Below are 16283 nucleotides of genomic sequence, written 5' to 3'. Positions count from 1 at the left end.
GCATGGGGAAGGGAAGGCCTTGGAGCAGGGAGGTACAGGCAGAGACTTGCATGGGGAAGGGAAGGCCAGCTGTCACTTCCCCATCACCTTCTTGGCCAGACCCCCCATGCCCTTACCTGCTGGAGCCTCTCGATGTGGGCGCGGCATAGCTCAAGGTCACTGTCTCCTGGGACCACCACAGTGCCCAGGGGCACCGCTGGGGGACAGGAGAGGCCGTCAGCAGGTGGCTGCAGCCCACTGCCCTGCCCTCGGGGGCCTCCAAAGCACCACTGGCCCTGCCTCGCGCCTTGGCCCCCACTCACAAGCCTCCTTGAGCTGCTCCTTGTCATAATGTAGGGCCTCATAGTCATACATGCTCACTCTGTTCACCTGGATCCGGAGCTGCTCGGGCACGGGCTGCTGGCTGAGGGGTGGGGGCAGGAAGAAGGCTCAGCAACAGGCTCTGCCCCAGGGCACCAATCCTGGTCTGGGTGCTAAGCTCAGTAGGACAGGGAGGCCTCCCCACTCCCAACTGCCCTGGACAGAGACAGAGGCTGTGCCAGCCACCTGTACAGCTGGGAAGCAGGGCCAGGGAGCTGCAGCGTCTGGCCACCAGCTCCCAGCAAGTGGTGGCTGGGGGTGGGACGTACTCGCTGTGCAGGGGGGCGGCACTCCGCCGCTTGGCCTTCTGCACCATGGTGGCCTGGTTGCGCAGGGCGATGCGAATGCGAGAGGCAGCGAGCTTGCAGGGCTCGCCGTCCACCTGCACTGGGATCGCCTTGAACGTGGTAAGCACCACCTCGCGGCACTGTGTTAGCCGCTCGCCGTGCCCGCCCACCTGCAGTGCTGCCTGTGGCAGAGGAAGCTCAGGTCAGGTGGGGCGGGGGGCGGGGTGGTGGGGCCCCCGAGTTCTGTTCCTCTGGCCAGAGAACAAAGGTGTGGATGGTCTCCAGCCAAAGAAGAAGACAGGGTGAGACTCAAACAGAGCGGGGAGGGGAGAGTGTCCCGGACAGAGAAGGGAGGGGGAGGTGAACCCCTGATCCTGGCCAACCAAGGGAGCGCCGGTGACTGTCCCTCCCATCTTCAGGAAGTTGATACTGTAGGGTGACAGAGGCTCTAGGCAGGCCCCATGCTCCACTCACCAGGGATGTCATGGTGAAGCCAATGACCTCGAGATAACCATCATCGTGCCGCTGGGGCTCAAAGTCATGGTGCTCCCCAGGGTGGCCCCAAGGCATGGTGCCTGCACAGTACCTGGACAGGGGCAGAGGGAGGCTTCAGAGACCCGTCTGCTGGGTGGAGGCAGCAGGCCACCCAGCCCAGGCTCTGCTCTCCTTACCTGGGGATGTTCAGGAAAACGATGCACTGGGGTTTCAGGTCCTGAATCTTGGGGGTCAGGTCCATGCCATCACACTGGCGGTGAGAATGGGGGAGGGGTTGGGGGGGTAACATGCAGAGGTGGCTCCCTCCCTGCTGCCCCTCGCGCTGCCTGCTGGCCACGCCCTGCTCACCACCACTCGGATGTGCTTGGCCAAGTCCTTGGAGCTGCCCATCAGGAAGTCTGAAAAGGCTGTCTGTGGGAGGCAGAGGTGTTACCATCTGGTGACAGGGACCTTCCCTTGCTACCACCCAGGCAAGGATCCTGCAGCCTGGCAGATGCAGAGGGCAGGGGGCATGGGTGGTAGATGTGGGCTGGGAGAGTGGTGCTGGCAGGCCCCAGACTCACCCCGGCATAGAACATTTTGTTCCGAAAGCGGCTGTTAAACTTCTCCGGGTTGGCCTCTGGGTGGAGACAAGAAAGGAGGGACAGTCAGCCACTCTTTCTAGGTTGGGGTGAGGACAGAGGGCTGGGAATGACTGTCTTTTCCTAGTAGAGGTGACTCTCCTTGGGGACACTCCTGTGTCCCTCCCTCCCTGAGGCCTTCTCAAGGCTGCCAACCTCTTGATTCGTGAAACTCCAGGGTGACATGGGCGTCGAAGCCCAGGCTGAAGTAGTTGTTGAAGACATCCAGGGGCAGCTGGAAAAGGCCAAGGGACTGAGATGAGGGTGGGGCCTCACAGCCCCACCCCCTCCTGGGGCCCCACCCAGTGGTTTTCAGCCTCCTAACTGACAGCACAGTTAACAACCCCACCACCACCACCACTGAAAGCTCTCCCCATCCCTTCGCTGTCCACTGTCCTTCCTGCCCACATCAGGCTCGGCCCTGCCCTGCCATCAGCTTCTCATCGAGGTTTCCCTAACTGCCCAGGCACCCCAGCCCTGCAGGCACCCTGTGCCCAGCACTGTTCCCAACACTTCTGCACTGTAAGAGTCCTTCGAGAGCAGGGACTGTGCTTTGTTCACTGTTTACAACAGGGCCTGACAAGCAGCAGGGACTCAGTGGAGAGGTGCCAAGGGCTGAATGAACAGCCCTCTTGGGAGGTGAGCACCTTCATTACCACCATACAGATGAAGCAGTGAGCCCGAGAGAAATGAAGACACTTGCTCAAGGTCCCACCAGCGAGAGGGACAGTGGGGCCCTGACACTGAGGTGTGGAAAGGTCCCGGGTCCCGAGCATGGTAACTGCCTGGCTACCCCTGCCCTGCCCTGGCTGACCCACCTGGTCGGTGGCACCCTCGTCACGTTCCTCAGGCCCCGTCTCAGGGTTGGGCTCAGCTTGGAGGTTCCAGCGGTCCAGCTGCACCACGTTTCCCTCTTCTACGTGGGACAGGATCTTGGATACTGGCTCATCTGTGTAGCCCTGGTGGGAGGAAGTGGGGACTGAGCAGCTGCAGTGGTTGGAGACGCCCCTGCCGTGCAGCTGGCCCCTGGCTGCCCCGCCCCCCGTGGGCTCTTACCCCGCCCCAGTTGAGGGTGCGGGCCAAGTCGTTGCCAGTACCCAGAGGCAGGATGGCGACAGGGGGTGGTGGTTTCAAGCGCAGCTGGTCCAGGGTGGAGAGAATCCAGCCGACCTGAGGAGGGCGGAGCAGGAGGCCCATCAGGCCCTGAGGGCGGCCCAGGCGTCAGCCTAGACCCTGCAGCCCCAGGAGGAGCACCCACCGTGCCATCGCCCCCGCAAGCCAGGATCCGCAGGTTGTGCACTTTGCGGTACATCTCTAGCCTGAGGTCAGGGGGAGACAGGTGTGCGGTCAGGGTGTGTGTGCCATGGCTAAGAGCCAGGCCAGACCCTCCACCGCCCCCTGGAAGTACTCACGCCTCTTTGGGACCTCCCTGGCTCAGGTCGAAGACTTGCCGGGGATTGAGGTACCAGAGGAAGGACTGGATGATTTTTGCGCCCTGTGGGGGAGCCAAGAGGTATGGAACCAGAAAGAGGAAGATGGGAGGAGGCAGTTGGGGTGGAAGAGTAAGGGAGACAAAGGTGTGGCTGTGGGGCCAAGCTCAGAAAGGATGGATACAGGGTAGGATATCCTAGGATCCCTGGGAAAAAGGCAATAGAGCAGATGCTGCAATGGGGCCTGGGCAGAGGTGCTGGGAGATGGGCTTGACCCCGACCCCACTCCACAGCTCTCAGTGTAGAGGAGAGGCTGTGCTTACCTGGTTGCCACCACTCTTAGGGTTCACAAACACCAGCAGGGGCTTCATGAGTGGGGACGGGGTGGGCCTGATGATGAAGGGTCTCCAACGGCCCTCCTTGGAGACAAAGAGCTGTAAGCCTGCTTTCTGTCCTAGAGGACTCAACCCCAAGCCAACAGTCCCCAGGGTGACATTCTGCCCCCTCGCCCATATTCATATGGACCATCTCTGGGGTCTGACCTTTGGTAGGTGCAGCCACTGAGAGGTGATGCAGGCAGATCTCATTGCCCGCCCTCCTCGGGGTCCCCAAAGCCTAAAAGTGATCCCCCCAGCCAGAAATGGACCCCACTCCTCCGTTCCCTTCTGACTGCCCGCCGGCCCCAGGTCCAACCTCAGGTCCTTTCTTGCTGGACTTCCTCCGGAAGGACGCTCTCTTTTTCTTCTTGCTCGCCTTGAGGGTATTCTGCAAGGGGGACAGAGGCGGTGCTGACAAGGCGGGTGAGACTGGATGTGGGTGGGGGTAGAGGTGTCCAGGGTGCTGGCAGGACTGACTTGGGGCCTGCGGGCACGGAGGATCCAGGTGGGCGGGATGACCACGGCGGCGTGAACGCCCAGCGAGCAGGGCTCCTCAATCTGCTGCAGCATGAAGCAGGATACCTTGCTGTGGTACTAGAAGGGAGGGGCGGCGAGGCTGAGGAAGTCTGAGCCCCCAGGGCCCAAGCCCAGGGACAGTCCACGGGTCAGGGGAAGCTCTACTCACTGCTTGCTTGCACCAGGAACAACTGATGGCCACAATCTCCTTGCTGTGGAAGGTGAATTTCTGCTGGAAGCCCTGAGGGTGGACAGGACGGCTGAGCACCACGGTCCAGGCCTAGAGCAGAAGGCCCAGCCCCTCCCTGATACCCCATTCTCTCCACCAAGGGAAATGGAGCAAGTTTTGAAAGTCCAACAAACACCATAAACTAAGTGCTGAGCAGGAGTGCTTAACTCAGGGGCCCCAACCTTTCTGAAGTGAACTAAAGGACACTGGGAACAGGTATGGGCCCCAGGCTAACTCCTGCCTAACTCAGGCTTCCTTGCTTCCGGGCTCCAGACCTGCTCAGGTGCCTCCTGTGTGCTCTTAAAGTACCTCTTTAGAGTCCCTTTCATACTAATTTCCTTGCTCATTCCACAAACCTTTATTGAGAACCTGTATGGCAGGTACTATGCTGGGTGCTAAGAAGAAACAGAAAAAGGGGGGGCGGGGCTGAGACCTTTTAGGCTTACATTTTTTGAGGGAGCCAGATGAGACACAAGATAACCACCAAGTAAACAAAAAAACCATCCCTGGCTGCAGTAGGATGGCTGGGCAGCAGAGTCGGCCGGCCAGCTGCACTGGCCTCTAGGGGGCAGCACCACTACCTTGTTCAGTGCTTGGTACTCAACAGGTGCTTGGCAAGTATCTGCTAAAGTGAGTAGGTGAGAAAATCTATTTGATTCTCAAAGGGGCCCTCTACTGCCTCCAGCTGCCCAGATGCAGCCAGAGAAGGAACTTTCTGTCCTTCCTGCTGTCCTTTTAGCCCTGGGACAAGAGAGGAGGTCAAGGAGTGTCAGGCTGAGCAAGCCCTGGTCTCTGTGCTGTGGGGTCCATCAGTCATGATGCAAGGCCTGTCCACACAGCACGGGGTTCTGGGCCAGGGTGCAGTAGGCCAACAGGGCCTCTCACCTTCCCGCAGTGCCGACACTTGCCATCCTGGCGCCGCCGGTGTACCCAGTGGTGACGCACAAAGGTGGGCTGGTGGAGGAGAAAAGAACCGTCACTGGGAGGAGGCACGGTGGGTGAAGGGCACAGGGGTTGAGCACGGCCTATTACTCTCAATGTCAATGGAGAGGTGTAGGGGCTACGAAGTTCTCAGCAGTCCTGTGGGTGAGGTGAGAGGGCTGAAGACTCCTATCCGTGACTTGAGACTCTGAGAAGGATGTGACTTCCCCAGGGTGGTGCAAAATTCGACAGAGGGAGCTAGGAGGCCTACGGAGGCATGCTGTGCCCTAGCCCCTTCTGCAGCCGGCCTTTCCCTTGAGACCTCAGAGCCTCAGCCTGGCACCTCCCAGGGCCCCAGGAGTCGGAAGGAGCTGAGACCCCTGGTGGCCCTCTGGAGGCACTGCAGAGAGGTCCACTTTTAAAATCTGGTTCTCCTTGCCTCTACCCGACAGGCACTTACCTCGCGAACGTTCCTGGAACCTGACTCCCGAAAGGATGGCTTACAACGGAAATTTATCTGTGAAATATTGCAATGACAGCAAAGTGTCAGAACCTCTCTTCGAGGTCAGCCATATGGCCACCCCCTCCAGGAAAGAGTCACCCAGTTATCCTTGCCCAGGAGGATTAGCTCAGTGCATCCTGGGAGCCCTTGGACTGTGAGACATCTCCTTCGGGAAGTCCTCCTGTGCTCCTCCCACTAGCCAGAAGGACTCTTTCCTTCCTCTGCCCCCACAGCTTTCTGCCCAGTATCCCAGGGTGAGGGAGAGAGTGGTGGTTTTGCACCCACTAAAATGGCACCTTGGTTTATTCATCTTTATAGTCTTCCCCACCCCCAGCACTCCGGCCGAGACACATGCAGGCGACCATCCTGCTTGCAGGCTTGTTCTGATGGGCCCTTGGAGTGCCTTTAGCTAGCCTGTGGAACCCAGGTTTGAGAAGATGATAAAGGGTCTACAGTGCCTGCTGCATTTCAGATCCTCTTTGCCTAACTGTCCCTGCTTCAGCTTTAGGGGGCTTCAGGGAAGCCTGAGGATCCCTGGGTGCCTCAAATGGCTAAGTGCCGGACTACGAACTGGAAGGTTGGCAGTTCAAACACACCCAGAAGCACCACGGAAGTAAGGCCTCGAGATCTGCTTCCTAACGGTTGCAGCTTTGAACACCCTGTGGTTCAGTTCTCTGCCCACGTGGGGTTGCCATGAGTCAGAACTGACTGGATGGCTGGTAACGACAACAGGAAAGCCTTGCTCTCTACCTCAGGGGGCGGGGAAAGAGCCCAAGGTAGCCCTGCTCATGCCATTCCTCGTCTTATGGACGTGCCGTGTGCTGGTCTGGGTTTCTGCAGGCTGGCGAGGCCTGAGGATCCACAACCACCCCTCCCAGCTGCTGCCTCGACCACAGAGACTGCCCAGCAACTCAGCGTTCTCACTATCTCCCTCTAGAAGCACAGGGTCTGCAAGTGCCCTCAGCTGCAGACACACTGTGGACAAGGTCTTGACAGAGGCTGCATGCAGGGGACAGTGCACAGGCTTTAGAGCTGCCCGGGACCAGCATGGCCAGTGCTGAGCCAGAAAGACTCAGCAAATCAGTGGCCTCTTCTAACCATTAAGTTAAACTCCAAACTCATTGTTGTGGAGGTGATCCGACTCATAGCGACCCCTCTTTGGGTTTCCGACATGGTATGAGCTCTGGTAGCATAGTGCCTAAGGCACTTGACTGCTAACCATAAGGCTGGCGGTTCAAACCTACCAGCCACTCCTCGGAAGGAAAGTTGGGCAACCTACTTCCGTAGTGATACCGCCTTGGAAACCCAAGGAGGGGTCACTATGAGTCGGGTCTGACTCAAAGGCACAACAACAACAGCAACATGTCTATGGAAGTACATTGCCCAATTGTCCTTCCAAAGAGTGACTGGTTAGCCTTCTGGTTAGCAGTCAAACACCTTAGGCAAGTTGGACATAGATAAACTGGTGTCATGGCCACCATTCACTAATTCATCTTTTCAAGAACAGTCAACGAACCCGACCCTGTGCCAGGCTCTGTTCTAGGTGCTGGGATCCAGCAATGCACAACCCGCCCTGCTTTCTGGAGCTCACAGTCTAGAAGACAGGATGAGAGGGCTGGAAAAAAGCACCATCAGACAATGAGTCAGAGCTACTTTAAGGATTCCTGCAGTCTGCTCCCATTTAGACTGCAACCTAGGAAACCCTGTGGAGCAGTTCTACTCTGTCCTCCAGGGTCACTAGGAGTCGGAATTGACTTGATGGCACACACTGACAAGATCCCCTTTCAAGAGGCCACACGGAAGACATCTCAGTGTGGCTGAGCCCTCTGAGACCCTACCCTGCCGCTCCCCCACAGCTGAGGTTCAGGGTGAGAATCGGCAGCAGCAGACAATGGTTTCTTAAGGTACCAGAAGCATAAGCAACAACAGATAAACTGGGTGTCATCCAAATCAAAGAATCCTGTGCTTCAAAGGACATTATCAAGAAAGTGAAAAGACAACCCACAAAAACGGGGCCTCCCGCCCCCTCCCCAAATCATACATCTGAGAAGGGACTCAGCACCCAGGCTACATAAAGAACTCTTACAACTCCATAATAAAGACAAATAACCCAATTAAAACAATGGGCGAAGGATCTGAATAGGCACTTTCCCAGAGACATACTAATGGTCAGTAAACACATGAAAAGATGCTCAACATCATTAGCCATCAGGAAAATGCAAAGAAAACCACAACAAGACACCATTTCACACTCGCCAGGATGGTTGTAATAAGAAAGACATGCAACAACAAGTGCTGGTGAGGGTGTGGACAAGGAGGAAGCCCCTATGTTGCTGGGGGGAAGTACAATGGTGCAGCTTTGGAAACCACCAGACACTCCTCCAAAAAAGCTAAACACAGAGTTAACATATGACCCAGCGATTCCACTCCTTGTTACATGCCCAAGGAAACAGCATGTTCACAAAAAACTTGAACAAAAATGTTCACAGCAGCATTATTCATAATCACCAAAAGGTGGTAATAACCCAAATGACAAACTGGCAGATGAATGGACAAACAAAATGTGGTGTATTCATACAATGGAATAATATTTGGTAATAAAAAGAAATGCTACATGTTACTACATGGATAAACCGTGAAAACATGCTTACTCGCAGTGAAAGAAGTCAGACACAAAGGACCACAGAGTGTATGAGTCCGTTTTTATCAAATGTCCAGAGAAGGCAAGTCTAGGGACAAAACACAGACCGGTGGCTGTCTAGGGCTGGGGGGACTGGACAGATTGGCTGTGTTGGCTAAGGAGAAAGTGGTTTCTTTTGGGGGTGATGGAAATATTCTACAATTGATTGTAGAGGTGACTGCACAACTCTGTGAATATATCAAAAGCCACTAAAGTGTACACCTTCAATGGGTGATTTTTCTGGTATATAAATTATCTCAATAGAGCTGTTTAAAAACCAACAGCAGCAGACAATTGTAGAGCATGTCTCACCGCCTCGTCCAAGCTTCACCTCATTTAATCTTCACAACAACCCCACGAGGTAAGTGCTGTGACTTTTCTGTTTAATAGGTGAGTTGTCTGAGGCACAAAAAGATTAAGTCACTTGCCAAGGTCTCACAGGTAATAAATGGGGAAGCCAGGATGGGAACGCTCCCAAATCTTGGCTCTTCACTACGTCTGTTGTGGGGGGGGGGGCTTGGCAGTCCACCTGTGTAACGTGGGACCAGGTGTGTAGTACTGAGAGTGCTATGCCAGTCTGGACCACCACTCACCTTCTCCAGCTGTTCGATGCAGGGTGTGTGCACCACAATCTTGCAAGCCGCACACTTCCTCCTGGACACTGACTTTTGCTGCAGGAAAGAAAGAGAGGGCCCCCGCAGGCATCTGGTAACTCCATCCGGGGCTCTGCCCCCAGGGCACGTGGAGAAATCCCGTTTCCTCAGTACCACTCAGGCCCCCTGTGCCCTGAGAACCTCCAGCCCTGGCTCCAGGCAACAAGACAAAGCCCCCATTTCCCTCGCCGGCTTGGGCAGCCCACAGTGGGGGCGCTCAAGTCTGTGATCGTGCCCCCTTTCCCAGAGGGCTGTAGGTCTGGCCAGCAGGGATCTGTTCACAGGCTTCTAGACCCGGCTCCACCACCAGGGGGCAGAATGCCACACAGAGCTCACTCACCAGCATCTTGGCTACACAGTACTGCTCCCCAACATAGCAGAAGTCCCCTGACACGTTGGTCTCAAACCAGATGTGCTCCCCATACGTCGCTGATTCCTAGGCCACGGGAGGAGTATGCTCAGTGCACGCCTGTCGCCCAGCCCATCCTGCACCTTCCATGCGCTCTGCTCCAAGGACAAAGCCTCGGCTCCAGCCACCACAAGCTACTTTGCTCAGTCCTGTTCTCCCCATCTTGGAGGCTTGCTTGGCTCAAACTCACCCCCCCCAGGCTTGCCGCTCTCCCGCAGACTCCCCTCCTCCCTTCCCCTCCCCTGCCCAGCAGGGGCTGGTACCCAGCACCCCGCACTCACGCTCCAGTCCACAGTGCTGCGGATCTGCCTCTCGGACTCGCCGCACAGGGCCCCGGGCGCGGGCGGAGGGGGTGCCAGGTGCGGGAGGCCCGACTTGGTGATGGCTTTCCTACAGAAAAGGAGACAGCTGAGGCCCGGGGCCAGCCGAGCCCTTGTTGCCTGCTTCCTTCTCCACCACCTGGGAGCTCAGCTCAACCCAAGGCCACCGGAGGGACTGCAGCAGGGAGGGCGGAGGGCCCCACGGAGCCCAAGACTCTGACAGGCTCCTCGTGGCCCTTGCGGAGTGTGTGCTGACTCCAGGGCACTGCCTGGAGCTGCTCCTGGGCGGCACGGAGCCTTAGGGCCCTGGCCGGCCTCTTGGGGCCACACTACTCGCTTTGCTGGCTGTGGCTATACCTACGCAAGCACGGCACTCCAGGCCAGGGGTCCAACGGACTTGCGCCGTAGGGCTACCTGGCGCCTGCGGGATAGCGGGCGCACAAAGGTGGGCAACACGGGGCCCGCCGTGGTGCCCGAGGCTCTTCGGCCCCCAGGGCCAGGGTGCTGGCCCGAGGACCGGTGCTGGCTGAGGCGCCGATAGTAGCCGTGCAGGCCCCAGAAGGCGCGGTCGTAGACCACATCAGCAGGGAGCAGGTGTGAGGAGGCGTGGCGCAGGTAACGGGGCATGCGCAGTCGTGGCTGGATGCCTAGGTGTGGGGCTGACCCTGGTCTCTCGGTGCCTGGCTGGGTGGCACTCGATGCCCCAGCTGCCTTATCCTCCTTCTGGGCCCCCTCCTCCTCCTCCTCGTTCATGCCCACAGGCCTCGCCAGCAGCAGGGGCGTGCCCAGGAGTGGGGCCCCAACGGCGGCAGACCGGAGGGTGGGCACCTTGTCCACGGTGAAGCGAGGGTTGCAGGCTGGGGGTGCAGTGCTGGAGCGCCGGCGGCTGGTGCCTTGGGCCCCCACCCTGCAACCCAGGAGGCAGCCCTGGGGCTGTGCGCTGGAGCGGCGCCGCTGGGCCAGCGACGAAGAGGCCTGACCGACCGGGGAGCGGCGCTGGGCCTTGCTCATGGGCAACCCCACACGGCCTGGCGCCTTCCGGTGAAAGTGTCTCCTAAAGAAGGTCTCCATGGCAGGGGCGGGCAGGGGCTGTTGGGCACAGAGACCGGAGCATCATGAGCGTGGGGCCACGGTCCACCCCGCATCCAGCAGCCCATTCACAGCCCCCTCTGTGAGCAGCGAGGGGACATTTGGGATGGGGAACAACTATGGTCTCACCTCCATAAATGGGATGTTTATGAGTCCCAGGGAGTTCTAAGGGTTTCCACATTGTCAGCTGTTAGAAGCACTGATGCTGGCCCAGGAGTAATGGGTGGCAGGGGGCGTTAGGCTACCCACCCGTCTTTCCCTGTCCAGGAATCAGAGTCCACAAAGCCCTGGGCCTACAGGACCTCAACACTTGCCAGAAGCTGATGGAAAAGAAAAGCGGAGCTGGGAGTTGGGGTCCTGAGTTCCAGTTCCAAGCTGCCACAGACAGCCTGGGGGCCAAGGGCAAGGCTTCCCCTCATGTGGGGCTTCTGCTCTGCCACCACTATGGGGAAGGTTAGGTTCCTCCTGGGACGAGACATAACCAAGCCGTGGGGGAAAAAGGAGGCACTCTGCAAAGGAACTCAGGCCCGAGGAGACCCCTGCCTGGCTCAGCCCCAGTCTGGGGTCAGGTTGAGTGGCACTCGGAAATTGAGACAGCATGGCATCTGACTAAGGGACTACAGGGCCCTGAGGAAATAAGGCCCCCAGTGAACTGAGGAGTGGCTGGGGTAAAAGGCCACCCCAGCCTTCGTCCAGGGGACTTCAAATAGGAAGCCACATAAGAAAAACCCTCTGGATTCTAGGTTTGTGTGGGTGTCTGTGTCTCAGAGGGACTGACAGGTTTTCAGCACAAGTGTCTCCCCTAAGCTAGAGGCACAGGACGGGCATTCCTTCCTGTTAGAGCACTGGCTGATGTCTGAAACCCTCCCAGACTGACCACAGTGCTCTTGGGTCACTGAAGCAGAAGCCCTGGCTCTCAAACTTCCTAACAAGGAGCTGCCCTCGCTCCCTTCTGCAGGAGGCAGGGCCCTGGGGACAATCCTTGGTCACCTCAACCCATTCTGGAGAGCGAGGACTGGTTTCCTTCCTTAGCTCACCTGCCCTGCTCTTCTGTACAGGCCACAAGGATTAGGGCCCTAGCCCTCACCTCTTCTTCTCAGTTGGGGCAGGGCAGGAAGCCTGGTATGGTTTATGATGGCAATGCCACCAGAGGGCCTAGGGTCAGATGCCCTGTGCCCCACCATCAGGTCCGTGGTCCCTAAGCCTGGGGGTAGGTGCATTCTAGCCCCTGGCAGCCACTTGGAGGTCAGAGTAACAACCCTGAGACAGTGCTGTCTGGGGCTAACAGGACAAACACCCCTGCTTCCTAAGGGCTTGGCAGGAGTTAGGTGTAGCAGGTGGGTGCCCTGGACAAATGGTGGGTAGGAGGGGAGATTAAGACAGAGCTTGGAAAGAGCCCTGCTGGTGCAATGGTTAAAAGCTCGGCTTATCAAAAGGTCAGTGGTTTGAACCCACCAGCTGTCCCAAGAAAGAAAAGACCTGGTGACCTGCTTCTGTACACATTCCAGCCTAGGAGACCCTCTAGGGCAGTTCTACTCTGTCCTAAAGGGTCCCTATGAGTTGGAATTGACTTGATGGCAATGGGAACGCACTTGGAGTCAGGCTTGGCCTGTGTGTCTAGCACCTCCTCCCATTCAGTCTGGCTTTGCTACTGAGGCTGTGGGTCTGGGAAGGTGGCTTTGGGTCTGAGCCCTGGAAGGTGCTAGGGAACCGAGAGACAAGAGGACAGGGCCGAGGTGTCTGGCTCCTGTCATTACTGAGCAGTGTTAGAGATGCCTGGCTCTTGCCCCTGCCTGTTACACTCCCCAGCCCCTGCAGATGATGAGGCGAAGGGCAGGGCAGTGAGCTTCGGGGGTGGCAGAGCTGGCAGCCAGAGAGAACATGGCTCCCTCCTAAAATCCATATCATCATGGCTGACACTTGCTGAGTCTGGTGCTGTGCTAAGTCTGAGGAGCAGGTGCTGTAATATGCCACGTTCCTGATGAGGAAACTGAGGCACAGGGAGGTAACTGTGGGTAAGTCCACAGCGGTGGAGCCAATGCAGAACACAAGCCTACCTGAGGGCAAAGCCTGCCCCTTGCAGCCCAGAGATGGGGCAGAGCATAGGGTCTTTCCTCTTAAGACCATGAGGGATGAGGTAGGGAAGGAAATCATAATACTAACTGTCCGATTTACTGAATACCTACTGTGTGAAAGGCCCTGGGCTGAACGCTTTCTCAATTTTTCTGATCCCTACCATGACCCTGTGAGGGAGGCAGGCCCAAGGGCTCCATTACAGAGATGAGGAAGCTGAGTCTTGAAGAGGGGCAAAAGCACCTCCAAGGTCACAAGGTCAGTCAGTGGCAGAGCAGGGACCTGACCCAGGTCTGCCTGACTCGGCTCTGCTCCCTGGGCTGGCTAGGCTCAGGCCTGCCCAGAGGTTGGCTCTGTGTCCAGCCAAGAGGAACCGTAAGACCTCTCTGCCCAATGCTGGCAGAGCACAGGTGGCCCACCTGCCCCTTCCTGCCAAGGCATGGCTGGCTGGTGCTGCCCCAGGGTGTCAGCTTTCCCCAATCGTCTGGCCAGGCTGCCCTGTGACAGCTGCCCAGCCCGGAGATTAGTCACCCGGACACACCACCTGATGCTACTGTCACCCAGAAAACAAAAGGCCACAGTCAGTATGGGGGAGGTGCTGCTGGTACTCTCTGGGTGGTGGGGAGGGCTGGGCCCGCCGGCTGCCCGGACCCACACTGGCAAGGGGTCTAGGAGGATGTGGAGAGTCACAACACTAGGGGGGGCTTCCAGGTGCTGCCATGCTACAGCACGCCACCCCACACATTGCTGGGACAGCCAGAGTCCACATCTGTCCACCCTGCACACCACCGGGGTAGCCAAAGTCCACATCTGTCCAGGGCCTTCCTGGCTACCCACTAGTCACTCCCAGTAGACAACGAGGCAGGCCAGGGCCAGTGTCGTGTGACCATGTGCAAAGCTGTGCATTCACGGGCCTCAGTTTCCTTGTTTGTCTGAGACCATCAGACTGGCTGATGTGACACTAAATGACCAGTTCTTTTGCCAGGCTCCCAGATGCCCCCTCCCCCCCAGTCATGCTTCCTGTTCCTCTGGTCTCCATAGCAACCTCTGTCCTCTGGTCAGTAACTGCTTGACTCCTGACTTCCTATCTCTGCTGAGGCTTCTCTGGGGTCTGGTCACAGCCTGGCCTCAGGCCTCTCCCCACCTTTCTTCTGCCTGGGCCTTGAGCGTCTCCCCAGAGCTGCTCTGAGCACAGCTTCTCCCTACCACATGCTGTCACCTCCAGCATACCACACAGTACATGTAAAGGTCACTGCAGGCAGCCCCACAGGGCTCTGACACCAACAGTGCAGCAAAATGGCTGCCCCTCAGTCTGCTGGTGGGGAGCCTGGGGAAGCCTGAGCAGGCAGGATGGATAGGGGCTCAGGGGCCCATCAATGCCCAGCTGGCTGGTGGGGCCTGGAGAGGGCAGGGGCTTGTGGGAGCGCAGAAGACAGTGGTGTCTGGCCACATGCACCTGATGCGGAGTTGCAATGAGGCGACGGGCAGCTGAGTAGCATGAGTGCCCCAGCACCGTCAGCTGTTGGCCAGAGGCCAGCACCCTTCGCCTCCCAGCCCCGAGGGTCCTCACACCCCATGCTAGTTTTAAGTGGAAACGCCCAAGGTCTTTGGAATCCTGCATCTGCCATTGACCACAGTGTTATCATGGGCTCATCAGTGAACCTTTCTGAGCTTCAGTTTTCTCATCTGCAAAATGGGATGGACCGTACCACAGAGTTCAGAGAGTTGCCATGAGGTGGGTTCTGACAAGATGATGGACGTAAGGTCCCTGGCAGAGCAGGGGCAGGGCAGGGCCGATCACCTGCCACCGGCACCAGTGTGTGTGGATCGTGCCATCTCCCGGGGTTTATCTCTGCCCACAGTGGGTGTGGGAACCCAAGAAAGGGAAGCAGGAGTGCCCAGGGTAGCCACTACACACCACATTAGAAACAGAGCCTAGCAGGCAGTGCCATTTGGGTGTCTGCTCATGCTGCAAGAAATGTCAGCTGCCACCAGTACCAGGCCTGGGCCGTGGACCTTTCCAGAGAGGTGGGTACAGGATACCCTGCAGGATTCTGCCAGAGTGCCCACTCTGTGCTGTGGGCAGGGCCCCAGTGCCCCTTTGCTCAGTGAAGGCTGGGAATGGTGTGGTGGCGCCTTCTAGCACCTCCAGAGCAAGTGCCTGGAGCTGCCTTCCTAGGGGCGATGGTAGCCAGAAGCCACCTGGAGCTTCTCTACATAGGCTGGGGGTCCTATGGGAGAGTAGGAGGTAGGGCTAGCCTTCGGGCTGGGGAGATGGGTCTCGACTTCCCCAAGGCCTCCACTCACTAAAGAGACCCTGCTAGGAACAGAACAGGCAGAAAGGGACAGTGGAGGCAGCTTGGCCATGGCTGCAGGGCAGGCTGGGCAGGGGATAAAGGAGGTGGCCAGGTCAGTAAATGTTTACCGCGCAGGCCTCCCTGGCTTGGAGGCAGGAGCCCGACCTGCCCCTTGTCTTTTCCCCTTTCTTTTCCATCAGCTTCAGAAGCAAGGCACAGCGAGATCCTCAACTCTGGACGGCGGTTCCTCGGCCCACCCCAGCCCACCCCTCCCAAGGCCCACCCCAGTAGACACAGGACGGAGGAAGCAGAAGGGAAGGAAGGGAGGGGGAACCCCTTTTGACCTGGTCTGGAAGGCAGGGTGGCAGGAAGGAGGTGGGCAAGCGAGGGGGCCCGTGGTCTCCAGGGCAGGCGAGCCCGGCTCTGTTCCCACTCGGGCTGCCGGCCTCTGGCTGAGCAAGTCCTAGTTTGGAGAGCAGCAAACTGCCGTGGCTGTGTCTCTGCCCCCTCCCCCGCCTCCCCAGCCTGAGACAGCCGTTATGAAAATAACCCTATTGGTAACCGACTGCACTTCCTCTCCCAGCGGCGGCTCCAGGCCCTGCAGCAGGCAGGCAGCCGGTGGGCGGGCACACGCAGCAGCTCGGGTTCCTAAAGTCCCCAGAGCAGGGCTGAGTGACAGCCCAACAGCCTCCCCTCCACCCTGGCCTCCTGGGCGCTGGGGAGAAGCTCCCGGGAGGGAGATGCAGAGGCCAGGTGTGGCACCCAGTGCTCAGCCACCTGCTGCCCTCTCACGCCCTCTGGCCAGGTTTCTTGGTGTCCGGGCAAAGTGTCTGAGATAGCTAAGTGCACTAGCTCCAGACAAGACAACCACAAAAACAACACTGGTGGGACGTTTCACAACTTCCAAAGTAGTTTTTCACCAGCGTTGTTGGACAAGAGTCTCGTCACTCCCCAGTGCCAGCAGCAGCACCTGCCTGGCTGAACGGGTGAAGCACCTGAGCTCGGGGAGGCCTCTGACTGCCCCA

At 58.2% G+C, this 16283-nt stretch overlaps 1 protein-coding gene across 1 annotated transcript in view; it reads right to left on the bottom strand.

Moving 5' to 3' along the window:
• The window catches only part of DGKZ (diacylglycerol kinase zeta), a 15122-nt gene extending 4252 nt beyond the window's left edge, over positions 1–10870 (bottom strand). The window contains exons 1-22 of the mRNA XM_042781749.1: positions 10161–10870; positions 9761–9869; positions 9411–9506; positions 9011–9088; positions 5696–5752; positions 5200–5268; positions 4255–4326; positions 4047–4163; positions 3886–3957; positions 3516–3611; positions 3175–3257; positions 3021–3081; positions 2819–2932; positions 2581–2721; positions 1919–1997; positions 1706–1761; positions 1491–1553; positions 1319–1392; positions 1122–1233; positions 630–829; positions 303–403; positions 117–196 (exon numbers count right to left, since the gene is read on the bottom strand). Of these exons, the coding sequence (XP_042637683.1) occupies positions 117–196; positions 303–403; positions 630–829; positions 1122–1233; positions 1319–1392; positions 1491–1553; positions 1706–1761; positions 1919–1997; positions 2581–2721; positions 2819–2932; positions 3021–3081; positions 3175–3257; positions 3516–3611; positions 3886–3957; positions 4047–4163; positions 4255–4326; positions 5200–5268; positions 5696–5752; positions 9011–9088; positions 9411–9506; positions 9761–9869; positions 10161–10870 (2640 nt within the window). The remainder of the gene's footprint in view (positions 1–116; positions 197–302; positions 404–629; positions 830–1121; positions 1234–1318; positions 1393–1490; positions 1554–1705; positions 1762–1918; positions 1998–2580; positions 2722–2818; positions 2933–3020; positions 3082–3174; positions 3258–3515; positions 3612–3885; positions 3958–4046; positions 4164–4254; positions 4327–5199; positions 5269–5695; positions 5753–9010; positions 9089–9410; positions 9507–9760; positions 9870–10160) is intronic.
• Positions 10871–16283: the final 5413 nt, after the last annotated feature.

Source organism: Orycteropus afer, unplaced genomic scaffold (assembly GCF_000298275.1).
Source record: "Orycteropus afer afer isolate SDZICR_OR568_19922 unplaced genomic scaffold, OryAfe1.0 scaffold00165, whole genome shotgun sequence".
Lineage (NCBI taxonomy): Eukaryota > Metazoa > Chordata > Mammalia > Tubulidentata > Orycteropodidae > Orycteropus > Orycteropus afer.
Note: the sequence above shows the minus strand (reverse complement) of the source record. Positions and strands in the feature narration are given on the sequence as shown.